Source organism: Leishmania martiniquensis, chromosome 17, assembly GCF_017916325.1.
Source record: "Leishmania martiniquensis isolate LSCM1 chromosome 17, whole genome shotgun sequence".
NCBI classification, from domain to species: domain Eukaryota; phylum Euglenozoa; class Kinetoplastea; order Trypanosomatida; family Trypanosomatidae; genus Leishmania; species Leishmania martiniquensis.
The window spans coordinates 474,278-489,255 of record NC_090152.1 but is presented as its reverse complement, the minus strand read 5'-3'; the positions used below and the strand labels follow the sequence as shown (position 1 = coordinate 489,255).

The 14,978-nt window shown below is 64.4% G+C and overlaps 1 protein-coding gene across 1 annotated transcript; it reads right to left on the bottom strand.

The window, feature by feature from the left end:
- Window positions 1-699: 699 nt before the first annotated feature.
- On the bottom strand, window positions 700-2,919 carry LSCM1_05581 (uncharacterized protein; the record flags this gene model as incomplete). Its single annotated transcript, XM_067323030.1, has 1 exon — window positions 700-2,919. The coding sequence occupies one exon, from the start codon at window positions 2,917-2,919 to the stop codon at window positions 700-702; it is 2,220 nt and encodes a 739-aa protein (XP_067179665.1).
- Between the last annotated feature and the right edge of the window lie 12,059 nt (window positions 2,920-14,978).

Below are 14,978 nucleotides of genomic sequence, written 5' to 3'. Positions count from 1 at the left end.
CGCGATGGTGCGCACAGGAACGGAGTTGGTTGACTAAAGGGCACGTGCGAGCGGCACACACCAGGCTCTGTCCCTCCGCCTCCCTCACCGCATTGTACCTCGTGCTCGGCTCCAAGACTGCAGGTCGCAGTGTGCCCGCGCATGCTTCCATGGTGTCTCCTCATCACCATACGCGTCAGCCAAGTCTGCGAGCCACATATCCTCCACAGCGCCGATGCGTCAGGCTCTCTTTTCTGATGCTGCGCACAGAGCTGTGGGCATAGAAAGAGGCGCTGATAGTTTGGTGAGAAGTGTGTGCACGTGTGTATGTGTGTGTGTGTGTGTGCGTTTGGGTGTGTCGGGGGAGGGGGTGGAGAACGCTTCGAGAGTATGCCACCGCTGGAATCCGCATCACACCACGCAAAGAGAGGTGAGACGGCGCAGCAGTTCCTCCAACCTCTCGCCATCGTCGCGTGACGCCTCCGAGAAGCGTCAAGTCGAAAGTGAAGGGCATCCGCCCGCCGCTCTTTCCCCTCCCCCCGCCGCCAAAAATCCTCACTCGCGCATCCCAACGCGCTTACTCACAGGTGCAGACAACAGCAGCAGGCCTCATCCATTTTGCCTCTGCATCGTACACTTTACCTCTCCTTCGCTCCATGTGAAGTTACGCATCAGCTCTGTCTCGATGCCGACCTGGGCGTCCAGGTGTGGCGCAGTCTTCTACGTGACAAGCGCAGTCGAGTCAGCTGGTGGCGAGCTGGTAGTGGTCGCGCCTGCTTCAGGGGAGCAGTCCTTGCGAGCAGCTGGCGCTGCCACTGTGCCCCTGCCAAAGACCGTCTGATGCCACCACGATGGAGATACGCCGCGTACAAACTGCAGGAAGCAGAGCGCGTCCTCCATGAGCGCGGCATCGCGGCCGAGCTCGCCGACCAGCGCCACCGGTGTCTGCGGGTCCATCTGCACCGAAAGAAGAGGGTTGCCGGCAAGCTGAAACGGCAACATGAGACGCACACTGCGTACGTCACCACTCACGTATGGATCGGAAAGCAGCGGCGTGACAAAGCAGTCCACGTCCATGAACTGCTCCTCGTTACAGCGCACTACGTCATCTCGAACGCGCAGGGCGCAATGATAGTCGCGGACAGAGAGGTTCTGACCAGCCTGTATGGCATCTAGCAGCGTCACTGGCAACCCTTCCTGCGCATCAGAGAGCCCTAGGAAGGTGCTCGGCCGGTTCGGCGCGGGAGCATCACGGCCGCTAAGCTCAATGGACTCCGCTCCCGGCACGCCAGGGAGCTCCGGTACCTTTTCTGGGCAAGACGCTGCCGAAAACTTATTCCTGTCGCCATGGTGGCCGCTCTGCGCACACGCCTCGCTACCTTTCGGGTCCTCGCCGGATCGAGTGGTCGCCTTGGCGCACACGGCTGCCGCGGGCGTCGCCGACGGTGCGAACTCTCTCTCGAACGCCTTAGCAATCTCGTAGTTGGAGATGACCGCCGCCGCCTCCATCACCTCCTCCAAGGAGTAATCGAACGCCAGCGGCACAATCTCGAGCTTCTGGTTGTAGTGTAGTGCGCTGTGCCTGTGTACGGCGTCCGTGATGCGCTGGCGGAACTCCGCTGACGACGTGTACTTGCCCGTGCAGTAACGGTCTATCCACTCCGCCGGGTAGCCGACAGCGAGCTCCACCCGCGGCGTCTCGTACGCCTGCACACCGGTGAGCAGCCGTCGAAGTAAGCCTGGTCGCGATGGCTGGTGGAAGTCGTCTGTCATGGCTGCCTTGACGTTGTAGTCGCGCCAGCCAACGTCAATGTCCGCGATGTGGCCGCGGCGGTCGCGCACCGTGTAGTTGTACGGGCTGTGGTCGAGGATGTCGGGAAGAGCATACTTCGGCATGTCATCTGGATGCTTCACCTCTGGCGCCGCGTTGCCGCTCCACCAGCTACTGATAAACCGCGCTAGACGCGCTGCCGGGTCGGAGGACCGCTGGTGGCTGGGTCCACCGCCACGAGGAGCCTCGGCTGCGCTCATAGTGGGGAGCGGCTCCGCATCCCCGGCGGCGCTTGCAGCGCTGCGGTCACCCTTCGAGTCACCTGCAGTGGCCGCCGATGGCGATGCGCCACTGCCCGTGGGCACAGAGGACTGCAAAGAAGGGCTCGTGCACCCGGTCGCAGAGGCGGTGCCGGGCTGCTTCTGTGTCGTCGTCGTTGAGTCGAAATACGTCTCGGGATCGACTGAGGAGGTGTAGGTCTGCCATAGGTACGCCAAGTCGTCCACACGGCGCGCCGACAGCCCCACCGTCATGGACGGCATTGGGAGCTCAAACCGCTCCGTGAAGGTGCCGAATATCTGCGAGGTCGGCTTGAAGCCGACCACATCGCGATACGCCGCACACAAGACAGACGGGGGCCCGGTCAGTGAGCAATCAATGGCATAGTCGCACGCGTGCTCGGCAACAGCGACGGAGGCCGGTTTCTCCGGGCCAAAAACAGTACCCTCGTTCAGTGCAAAGGGTGTGCAGCACTTCAGCTTGCCAACGAACTGCGCGCCCTGGCAACGCAACCACGGAAGTAGCGGGAACTCCTTGCATGCGCCGTGGTGAAACATTGGCGTGCAAAGCCCGGAGCGGCTGAAGAGCCCCTGCACGTCCAGTGCGTCTGAGACGGCGACGGCGATGCCGCTCAGCAGTCCGTTCGAGATGAAGCTCTGCATCACGCTCTTCTCCGACGCCACCTCGGCAAAGCACACGGGCGATGGCGGTCCCGCCTTGTCGGCAGGGCCGTCGCGAAGGCTGCCGCTGGCGGACATGGCCTCGGCACGGTTGCGGCACTCCATGACAACCCGCCGCTGCTCCTCCGCGTGGTTGTGCAACTGGCGCACCCTGCGACGCGCGCTGCTGCGAGAGAGATGCAAAGCTACGGATGAAGTCGTCGAGCTCATGATGCCGGGAGGGGGGAGGGGGAGGAGGAGGAGTACCGTTAGGCACATGCGTGCGCGCGCTGGAAATGTGTGTCCGAGCCGCTTCTCGTTTGCCTTCTTTTTGGTGCTCCTCCGTTTTTTTGTTGTCGTTCTCCGTTTTTCTCCTTTTCTGCCACCCGAACAAAAAAAAAGAGGCGGTGATGCTTTGCTGGCGAGTGACGGTGGTTGGGCGAAGAGGCCCTCAGCATGAGAGGCGTTGGGGCGTGCGGGAACGGCAATGACCGCGAGGGCGGCGGCGGCGTTCTTGCGCCCGCATGCGCGCAGATGGTTAGAGGGAGGAGAGCGGAGAGGGGCGGCGCACAGGCGGGGCACACGCGTGCTCGAGGTAAGATGCGCGGATGCGCGCAACGTGGATGAGACGCGGGGCCAGGGGAACACAGCGAAAACAAAAGCAGGTGCAACTCCGCCACAGTCGGAGGCCGAAGGAGGGGGGAAGCTATGCGAGTAGGAGAGAGCGAGGGACGAGGGAGAAGGCGTGAGTGCGCATGTAAATGGGCAGCTGAGTCATCTGCTAGGTCCAATGTTCCCACCGTGTGCGTCGAATCCGCTTTGGTGAGGTGAGGGTAGAAGAGGGAAGACCGGATGGGCGGGTTCACGTCGATCTCGCCGCCACTTCCACCGTGTTACCTTTCCTTCAGCTTTGCGAGTCGCACGCTGACGCGCAAGAGAGGACACAGGGAAGGGGAATGACTGCAGAGCCCTCCAGAGAACCGCGCCCACGCGCTTGCTAGTGCATCTTCTAAAGGCGCCCTCTCGAGCGCCGCGCACGTGCAATGCGCTACCAGTGCGGTGCCCATCGCTGCCATGAGTGGGGATATACACCGTCTACTCCGAGTAGGTGTTCCTCCTCTGTGGCTGCCGTGATCATGGAGGCAACGAGGTCGATCGCCGACGCCCAACGCGGTGCGCCGTCATCGTCGTCCTTGTCGGCATCGCCTTCGTCGAATGCGGTAGGCGCCAGCGTCGTGCCCGCCGAGTCCTCCGCTGCGCTGCGACCTGCAGCAGGCGCCTCTGTCTTGACGGTATTGCCTTCGCCTCCACTCTGAGATGGGCTCGATGGTGCCATGCGTGCCCACTGTGCCTGCGTAGCCTCCTGCTGGCTGCGCAGCGAGAGCAGTATGGCTGCTCGCCCGCTGCGCTCCGCCTCGTCGTGCAAGACAAGAAGTGCATCGTGCGACAGCTTCCATCGAATGGAGTTAGCATCAAAGCAGCGTGGCGGTGGAGGCAGCGTGGCAGTCTCGGCAGACTCCTTGAGCAGCGAGGCTGTGTGAAGCTGCGCCGCTCCACATCCAGGGGAAGCACCAAAAGCGGGAGAGGAAAAGGTGAAGGCTGTGGTCGCAGGGGCACCGACCAGAGGCTCAAGCAGTGGTGGGATCTCTCGCTGCCTCCGTCTGGGCGCAGCAGCGGTCTTTGCGCCGACGTGCCGCGGCAAAGCTGTAGAGCTCGGCGGCGCGGCCCCTTCCGCAGGGGCATCAGCGCCCGCCGATCCCCGTGCCAACGCAGGATCGTTCCCCGGTCTCGTTGTCACTTGACGACCTGGCAGAGCCGCACTACAGCTGCCGCTCATGGTCCCAGAGAAATCCGCAGATGTCCACGTCGAGAGCGGAGTTCCTGTCGAGGACGTGCACGACGACGGCGAATGCCCCGCATTAGGGGCTACCGAGGTGTGGGCGAACGCCGTGACACAGTCGACGCCGTAGGTGGCGATGCCAGTCAAATCTCGCACATACTGAAATATCTCGTAGAGCACGGAGCTCGCGTGGTACTGGAAGGCCGTGTGGGGGCTCTGCAAGGGGAGGCCAGCCACCATCACCGGGGTGAAGCGAAACAGCGTTGCGTCATGCGTCGGAAACGGGCTCGTGATAAGGAGGGCGACGTTAGCCGGGTACGCCGCGGCGTTTTTCTCGGACGCGGCGTGACTCGACGGTGGCGGCGGTTGAAGACAATACCGCCCGAGGGCGTGCACCGCCACGTGGCCATTGTAGGTGTTCACGAGTACTGTGCCGCACTCGCGTGCTTGAACGTCGAGGAGGTACTCGATCACACTCCACTCGGACAGCTCCCTCGCATACGTGCGGCGCGCCTCGAGCCAGTGACTGGCGTTGCTGCTGTCGGCGCTGAATGCGTCATTCAATGCCAGCCTGCATCGAGCGCTTTCCAAGCGGAAGAGAGCAAGGCGGCACGCCTGCAACTCACACTCCGACACAGAGGTGAGACGGGTTGGGGGGCAGGCAGGCCGGTGCCTGTGGTGTCGCCTCTTTATGTTGAGGATAGGCGCCGCTGCAGGCGATTGCGGTGACGACGACGACGGCGACAATGATTCCTTCGCCCACTTCTCCTCGCCACCTGCGACAGCCCCTGAGACAGCTGCCAGGACACTGCGCAAGTGGGCCTCTGTCCGAGGCAGCACGGCTGCATACGCGTAGATACGCTGCTGAAGCGAGAACGCCTCCTCTGGTGGGCAGAAAGGCTGCGGGGCTGGCGCCGACGTCGACGCGGGAGACGACGATGCCGTCCCCGCGGCGGTCGACGAGATGCCGAATGCTGCCGCCTGTGCTGACGGCTGCATTGGCGTCGACGACGACGACGACCAAGACGGCGGCGGTGGCGGTCGGGCGGCAAGCAAGCCTTGAAGGAACGCGATGAGCGGTCCCACGCAGCCGTCATCGTAGGCGGCGGCGACAAGCTGATTATAACGCTCCTCGTTCATGCGGCGCCTCTGCACGAGGTCTCGATACTTGTACGAGTCTCTCAGCGCGGCTGCTGCCTCGTCACTCGGTGGGGCGCTCACTGGATATCCAAAGGCCCAGTTGAACGGGTAGGCGTTGTCCGAGGATACGCCGCAGCGCCGCCCTGTCTCTGCGGCAATCTGCATCGCGTGGAGATCGAGAGCGGGGTAGGTGTCCACCGCCTCCTGCGCCGCAAGCGCCATCTCCCGCACACGAAGGTGCACCGTGTAGTCGTCCATAAGGTGGTACAGAGACGGCGGCGTACAAGCCGCGTCAGATGACCGCGCCAGCAACTGTGTTACCGTGCGCAGCGCCGCCGCCGAGCTGCTGCTTGACGCACCAGCGAGCAGTGCCATGTCATACCGCCATTCCTGCGGGTTGTCCGACCGCACTGCCGCAGCTGTGGCTGCGCCGAGGATGAGCGGCGACGTTCCGTGCTCTGGCAGCATCGTCATGTAGTCCTGCACCGCAAGCGGTAGCACGAAAGGTCGCTGGAGATGTGCCAAGGGAAGGTGACTGAGGAGGAGAGAGGCGGTCTGCTCCATCAAGGCGTAGGGAAGCACATACCGGCCTGCCCCGCTGTGTCCATCAGGCGGAAGTGCATCCTTCGCGCCAGCGTCGACCGCAGCCGCAGTGGTTTTCCTCCCCGAGCCCAGCCGCATGCCGGGCCACTCCTTCGCACCATGTGGCGCGTCACACTCGTCCAAGACCTCTCCGGTCTTAGTACTTGTCACTGGAACGGCGTGGCGGAAGCGGCACACGAGGCCGTCCGACAGCATCACAAAGATGACCTCCTCGCATTGGTAGTGCGGGGCCGGGTGCAGGACAGCGTACCGCCGTGCATGCATGATCGTTGGAACCGCAGCGGGCGCAAAGCACACAGCGGACGTGGCAGTGCTATGCGCGGCCCGCTGGCCGTGGGTAGTTGCCGCTGAAACCGGAAGACCTGTCCCGCACGACCGAGGCAGCCCTGCCCCTCCACCGCTCCCATCGTCCCCTCCTGCACCGCGATGCCCGGTTATCCGTGAGGGGGGAGCAGCGGAAGCAGGTGAGACCGGCCCGGCCGATTGGACGCCGTGCGGGCGGCCTCGAGCAGCCGCATCTGGCCCGGTTCCGATGTTGCCACAGTGAACGCTTCCAGCCCTCGCACCCCCATCCCCGCCGGTGCTGTCGCGTGTGCAGAGCCCGCCGCTGCCGCCAGAGTCCCCTGCCGTCATCCCCACCCCGAACACGCTGGGAAGCAGCCACAGCGGCGCCGGCAACGGGCAGCAGCCGTCCAAGAGCAGCTCTACCTCTCCATGCATGCCGTCTGCGTCATCGATGGCGACGAAGACGGAGGCACCGCCTTTGTCGCTGGTGGCGCCATGCGGCGCAGCTATACCAGCCGCCTCCTCAGGCGCGCGCTGTGGAGGTGGGGCTCCCTCACCAACGCCAAGCGGCGCCGCTGAAGCGTCCGTGCCGGCCAGCCTCGCTGCTGGCCCCAACGGCTTGGGCTTTGGCGGAGCTGTCGGCGCCCCCCACAGTCCCTGTGCAAAGCGGCGGATCATCACAGCCTCTTGGAGGAGTCGCCGATGACCGGAACTGGCGGCTGCCACGTCGGCTAGCAGCGACGAGCGCACGTCCCGCTCCGCCTCCTCGATCGGACGCTCAGGCTGAGGCAATATGTGGTGCTGCGCCAGCGTCGTGTACGGCGTTGTGGCGCCAGCGAGCGGTGTCTCCTCACCTTCAGAGATGCCGCAGCGCGTGCGCAGCAAGGGAGTTGCCAGCACCGTGTCCGCCACTCTTCGCCTCCCCGTGTACCGCCTGTCTACCACATCCACGGCTGACGTTGATGCTGCACGCTTCGCGATCAGGCCGGCGTCTCCCCCTGCCGCCGCCTGTTGCTCCGACGGCGGTGACGCCTTCGTGGAGGTGGAGCTGCCAAGGCGGTCAGCTCGCTCGTCGCCGTCCTCGCCCCCCGGCACGGGTGTAGAGGCGCTTGGCCCTCTCCCCTGCTGCTGCTGCCCACCCTCTTGCCTTTCACTTGTCAAGGCAGCAAAGGCGCTGGTGAGCTGGCGCGAGACCGTCTCCGCCATCACTGCTGTGGCAGGCGCCTCCTCAGTAGGGATAACTCTATGGCAGCGCAGGTGGCTAGCCTGCTGCGCAAACAAGGTCCCGTATCCATGCTCAAACGTCGCAATGAGAGGGAACACCAGCTGGCGCAGCATGTCACGCGATTGCACACACATGTCCCGCACCGCCGTGTACAGACTGCAGTGGCGGGCCGCAACGGCGAGCAGGAATGGTGCGATGGCGGCCCACTGCACGTACGAAGCAGCAGAGAAGTCCAAGCAGGCAAAGCCTCCCTGTTGTTGCTGCGTAACAGCAGCCGCAGCGGTTGGCTGCGGCTTCGAGGTCGAAGATTGGGAAGGACGTGCTGGTGTGCTAGCATCGTTCTTGTTGGTCTTTGAGACCCTACTGGCCTCCGTCTCGGTCCCCTCTGTCGTCTCCGCGTCACACATGTGCGCATGAGGTGTCTCTGCGCGCTGACTCACAGACAGGGACTGGGCAGTGGTGAACGAGGTCGGGGTGCCGGCGCCGCCCCCGCCCCCTGTGCCGGTGGCCGCCTCACCCGTCACTGCCCCTGATGCAACCGTTATCGCTGCTGCTGCAGCCCGTGTGTCCTCCTGTACAATGGCCTCGCACGTGACCGCTAGGTGCAGCGCCTTTAAAAGCAAGTGGGCTGATGGCAACGCCGTTCGTGCGTGCCCGTGACGGCGCAGCGTCGTAGCGGGGAAGGGGCCAATACCGCGACTGAAGACCGACTCGGACCTGCTGCGCCAGAGCTGCGCTGCAAGTTGTAAGCCGTGAATCGCCTTGGCTGACTGCGTCAGAAAGTTTTGCTTCGTCTCTGCATCCTCTGTCAGCTTCCACTCCGCGTGAATGGCCATGCAGACGTCGAACAAGACAAGTCCGAACTCCCTCCACACAGACGGCACGTAATGAGTGACGGCGACAACGTGCTCGAGGAGGTAATACTCGGCAAACATCGCCGTCTTCCCCGTCAGATTCTCCAGCGACAGAATGTCATCCTCCTTGTTCGCCGCCGCCTCCACCGTGGTGGTCGGTGCCTCGTCACCCTTGCAGCACCGCGCCCGCACCGGTGATGTGCCGCCACTGCGTGCGTATTGGCGCGTTGCCGAGTCGCTCTGGCAGCTTTCGATGTGGTCTGCTCGGCGCGCTGCCACTGCTCCGGTTGCTGAGGCGGCACCCCTTCGGACGGGCAACGGTGATGCAGCTGAAGCGGAAATTTCGCTGCACGGGCACGTCTGGGTCGAACTGGCCGGCGAGCGGGGCTCCGCGTCCGAGGCGTTCACGTCCTCTGCGGCGTCAGGTTCGCTGAGCCGAGGTGGCCTATCGGCGACGATGGGGAGAGTGAGCGTGTCTGTGAGGTATCGCACCGCCTTCGGCGACAACGACGGTGCGGCGTCGGACGCTGATGCAGCGGTGAGCGGCGCAGACGTATCCGACATGGCCGCTGCGACAGCGGCCGAGGAGGATCGCCGTGATGGCGGCACACGGTGCAGCAGCACACGTGCCAGGCGACGCCGGCACGCCACACTTAGCAGCAATAGGTCCACCTGGTAAGGCGACAGAGACGAGCCCAGCTCTGGTGCGGTGAGCATGGTACCACACGGTGCGATGTCATCCGCCTCGGGTTGATTTCGCAGTGGCGACAACAACTCAGCCGCGGCGCACGATGACGCCATAAAGGAGGAGGTTGGTGACACCGAAGTCAGCCGCCGCGTGGCGGCGTGGCGCGCCAGCCACAGGTCGTGGCGCAGCACTGCCTGCACGCAGGCATACAGCTCCCGCAAGTCCTCCTCCCTCGAAAAGTTACGAATCAGACGCCGCAGCATCTCAAGATTCAGCTGCTGTTTGAACTCCACCGCCACGGCTGTGAAGGACGTGGTAACAACGGGAAGATTCGCGTAGTGGTGCAGCACCTGCGCCGCGCGCATGGGTCGGCCCACCTTCTCGAGCCTCTCCCCCAAGGCGAGGACGTTGTCCAGCTGCCAGGTGACAGGGGCGATGGCGCTGCGGACTGCGATGATCATGAAGCGCTGCAGGATCGTGGTGGTGGCTGAAACAGGTCGGCACGCGATGTTGCGCAGGCGCCGCACCGTCACCTCGGGAAAGAGCTTGCCGTTGATTTCGCGATCGAGAGCTAGCGATCCAGAGCCAGCCCACGCTGGGCATGTCACGCAGCTCTCTGAGCCCGCCGGCATGACGGTCATGCCCACCTGGGCTGCAGGTATCTCTTCCAGAGCGCGCATGCCCTCCTCGAGGTCGGAGAGCTGTTGGAAGATGCTGCTCCACTCGAGTTTCACGCGATCGTTATCGGTGTGAAATACGGCATAGGAGTCACGAAGACCGTTTCGAACGGCGGTCAAGGCCCGCCTCGCGCCGTCGTAATCATGCGCCGCCACGAGCGCCGCGCCAACAAACACCTCCACCTGCCGCTGCAGGAGCGACGCGCGGGTTTCATCCGCTGCCTGGACAGCGGCCGGCCCGGCCGCGAAGACGTCATGGAGGAATGCTTCAGAGAACCCGTCCCTCTCCACGTCCTCTGCCCAGCACTGAGGGTTGCCCGGTGACTGCGGGCGCCCCTGTTCATGTAGCGCCGCGGCACCTTCTGCCGCGGATCTACCCGACTTGTGCGTGTGCCCCTGCGCTGCGTGTGGAGCACTGGTGGTCCTGGGCAATCCGCCGTCGCCTCCCCAGCCAAAGGCGTAGAAGGCAGCTTCCTGCACGTAGTCCCACCGAGAAAGGGCCTGGGCCGACATCACCACATACCGCGTTGTCTCGGGACTCAGCGCACACGGATCCGCGCGTTTGGCGCCTTCAAGCGCCACGGCTGAGCTGCCGCTGGCGTAGGACGCCTCGCCGCAAGCAGCTACCGACGGTGGCAGGCCTGTCATCGACGCGATCGCCTCGACGTTACTCCGGCCCTTCACAGCATCCCAGAGCTGCAGCACCGCCTCGAAGTCACACAGGCTAATGTGGCAACGCATCGCACCGATAATCCACCTAGCTGCAACGGCGCGGTGACGGTGGCGACTCATCGTGCCCCGCGACGCGAATGCTGGCCTACACTGCGCAGCCTCGTACTCTTCCGCTGCCGCGTCGCGGCGGCCGTCAGGAATCTCGCTCCCCTGCTGCTCCACGTAGGCCCTCGCGTACGCGAGTGCGGCTGCGCGGTGGAAGCCGAGCAGCTCCAGCGCCGACGGAGATGAGATGTTCATGAGCGACGACGACGACCATGACGATTTGGGGACCTCTGCCGCCACCCTGCCCCTGCTGCATACCCCTGATTCCGCGGCCGCCCCGGAACGGATCCACTGCTGGAAGCGCGGGTCCTGTACGAAGAGCGTCCGCTCCACCGCACTCGCCACGTCATCGGCAGACGCCATGAGCAGTGCGGTACAACCCCACGAGAAGCAGTGGGTCAGGTCCTGCTCCAGGTACAGGATGCGCAGGGGAGGGTTGAGCGAGCGATTTGCGAGCTCGGCCACGACGCTGGCGGGAAGCCAGACGTCCACGACCCGCGACACCACCTCTGGTGGGAAGAACGTGTGGCGGTAAAGGCGGAGGTCATGCGCCATGCGGGCCACCCCAGAGGCGACCTGCTGCGGCACAGGGGCGTGCGGGTCGGTGTGGAAGGCGTAAAAGTCGCGCAGCGCCCGAAGCCATGCGACGAGCTCCGCCACGGTGCAGGATGGAAGCGTCGACAGGAGAGCCAAAGGAAGCAGCTCCGAGTAGGAGAAGGCAATGTGGTGCTGGCGCGCGAAAGGCTCGCAGGCTTGAATGCAGTAGTCTGGACTACTCTGCAGCAAATATAGACAGAACTGCACCCACCACGAGCGCCAGCCGTGCCCTGAAAGAGATCGATGAAGCTCAAAGTATGCTATGAGTGAGTTGTGGTGTACCACCTCACCAGCCTCATGCGCCGCTGCCGCCGCGGCAGCGGCGCAAGCCTCTGACATCTCCCTCACCACGCACGGCGATACCGCTGCTGCGACCGTCGCGTCTTTGCATACCCCATCAGCAGCCGCCTCCGCGGAGGGAGACATGCGGCCGTAGTCGACCGCGCGCGAAGTCGCAGGTGGGAAGTGCACAGGTGCCGTAGATAAGCCTACTTCGGCTCTCAGCGGTGTTGGGTGCGTCACCGCGGTCGTCGTCGAAGGCATCGCGCTGGCTGCAGCTGTGACAGCCGCGGGCGATGTGGTGCCCACCTCTGAAAATAGAGGTGAGGGAGTCCTCCGCTTCTGCGCTGGCGGCGGCGGCGACTGGAGCTGAGAGCCGCCAAAGTCATCGCCTGCGCCGCTGTGGTGTAAGGCAGCTGCCGAGACCGATGCAGTCGTTCCAAACGACGGGCAATGATGCCAAGAAGGATGCGCGACGAGGGGCGACAGTCGTCGACGCGCTTGCTGCTGACCCGCTGCGGCATCGTGCGGGGCAGCAACGGAAGGAAGAAAAGCGCCAGCGGAACCGCCACCAGCAGACGGCGGCGTCATACAGCTGCTCGGAGACGCCCCATCGTCGGGACTGACAGACGCTGCGATGGACGCAAAGCGCCACCGTGGCGGCATCCCGCCGGGCCCACCAGCCGCTCCAGATGCAACCCCGCCAGTGCCGCCGGCAGGGCTGAAGATCGAAGCAGGAAGCCCGAGCAGGCCCCGGCGGTGGCCCAGTGAGGCAGCCGTGAAAGAGCCCACGGTAAGCATCCCCGCACCGACTGCCGGTGAAGCTGCTGGCTGCTGGCCAAGGGTCACACCCGACAAGTTGCCGCTGCTGATGGGATGATAGGCATAGTGCGCCTGCCCAGCCGGGAACGGTTGTGGATCAAGAAGCTGAAAAGGCCGGCATATTGCTGCGGTGTGGTTCACCCCAGTGCCGCTGCGTACTCGCGCAGGCGTGGGCGGCGCTGCCTCGTTGCTGCCTCGCGCGTAGACGAACTCCACGTCAGCTGGTGACCCTCCGCCGCCCGCGCCGAGCGAGGTATGCGGGTGATGATAGTGAGGGCTGCTGTTCATGGCGCCGCTGCGTCTGCCGCCATCGGCACCGGCCCGCCCCTCCGCGACAGCGGCACTTGCGAAGAGGCTACCTGGATAGAGCGAGGAGCCACTGCCACTTCCGCTGCGAATGCCCGACAAGCCCACAGGTACCGTGGCAGTTACGTAGTTGTCGAAAGAGCCGACACCGTGCACCCCACTACCCCCGCCCCCTGCCTCAACGGGGATGGGCAGCGTAGACGTCGTGGGGCTGTGGTTATGCGTCATCGACGGCACCGCTTCTCCTCCATTGGTGCTGTGTGCGATGAGGGTGCGAGGGAGGGAGTTGGGGCCGTAGAAGGGTGTCGAGGCGGCCATACCTGTCGGCGCGTGGTAATTCTGCTGCTGCAGCTGGTACTGATTGGGCTGCTGGTAGCTGATTTGCGGCCGGTGTGGAACCGCACCATCACCGCTGTCCCTCGTAAGATGCGCGCCGCGCGAATCCGTCCGCATGCGCCAACAGCCTCCCTGAACCTCGTCATCGTCCAAGAAAGGCCTCGTGGTGCTCATCTCAGTTGAGCGCCGCCCATCGCTGCTGCTGCCGAGTTGGTCCACACTCGGGTGCGCCGTCGTGGGATGCGCGAACGTCATATCGTTGGCGTGGAGTCCGCATACGGTGGTAGTGGTAGTGAGAACAGATCCCGGCGAGACTGCTGCAGTGCTCCTCTGGGCCCCCAGAGACATCTCGCGTGCCCAGGATTCGCTGGCAGAGGTTGCGGCGGTGTCAGAGCAAGGCACGGATGCGCCTTCTCCTCCCGCAGCGGCAAACGCCGGGGTGTCTTCCTCCCAACTGATGGCGCGACTGCTCACGCCAGATGATCTGGGCAGTGCGGCGCCGCCTTTCCCCGGGGCGGCGGCGCCCTTCTCCCCAAGCGTCGCTACCGCAGTGGTTTGGGAGAGAGGAGAGCTCAGATGACGGAGGAAGACGTCGGCGCTGCCCTCTCGCGTGATCTGGTCAGCGGCATCATAGAGGCCTGGCCCACGCGTCATAGCCGACTGCGTTGCAGTTAGGAGCGAGGTGTCACTCTCCGAGGTGGCGTCGGTGCCAGAGCCCGTTGCAGCATCTCGCTGCTGGCGCTGCTGCTGCTGCTGCACCGCCCATTTCATCGCTGCCTCCTCGTCACGCACGGGCGCAAGCGGCATGCACAGGTCGTAATAGCTAGAGCAGATACAGCGCACGTACGCGACGGCAACGCTGTCAGGGCCAAAGCGCTGCTCAAAGTACGTGTGCAGCGTCGTGGCGAACGCGGTCGTCGAGGGTGGGTGGTGCCATGCGACGGACACAAGCAGACACCCGAGCAACTGCACTTCTCCCTCGGTCTCCCAGGAGGTGTGCACCGCGTCGAATGGAAAGTAGCGCCGCACCGTCACGGCGCGATCAGTGCTTTGAACCCACATGCGACTGAGCGCAGCATTTTGGAACCACAACGCCTCACTCGCCGACCGCGGCGCAGCGTAGAAAGCGGCTAGCGAGTGACACGTGCTAGCGCCGCAGCCGCTGGCATGAGTCGGGCCACTGCCCTCCTCGTACGCTCGCGCTCGCTGTATATGCAGCTGCTCTCGCACCTCCCGCAATTTCACCTCCAGCTGCGCACGGGCCGGCGCGGCCAGTGGACAAGCGCCGCCCTCCGGCCAGGCGGCGGTCCTGCTTGCCAAATCCGGCAGACAAGAGAGGCCACTGCTGCTTTCGGGTTGCGGCAGCAGTGACGTGGAGCGCCGTCGCATGGCGCTCCACAACCGCTGCAGCGCCTCTTCGTGCACGGCACTCAGTGACTCGAGACGTGAAAGCAGGTTCTTCACCAGCTTCATAGAGGCGGTTGAGAGGTTACTATGCAGCATATACTCCAGAAGCGGCGTGCAGACGCACGCGTTCAGGAAGGAGATGAGCTCCTCGTGCGGGTCCGCCATGAGATCGAAAACGGCCGGCACCGCCGCGGCGGCGCAAGTGGCAGGGCGAAAGCTGTGCGACGATGAGAGTGTAGAGGCGCCGAGAATGGCGCTCTGCTCAACATCTTGACCAGCGCTCGGCTCCGCGCGGCTATCCATTGGTGCAGCTGCCGCTGCCGGCGCAACGCTGCGTCGCATCGATTTGCCGCGCGGCACGTATGAGGACTTGAGGCACTCTGACAGGCTCAGCGCCACGAGCCGCTTTGCCAGCGGAGACACCAGCGGCTGCAACGATGTCAAGCACAGGGTC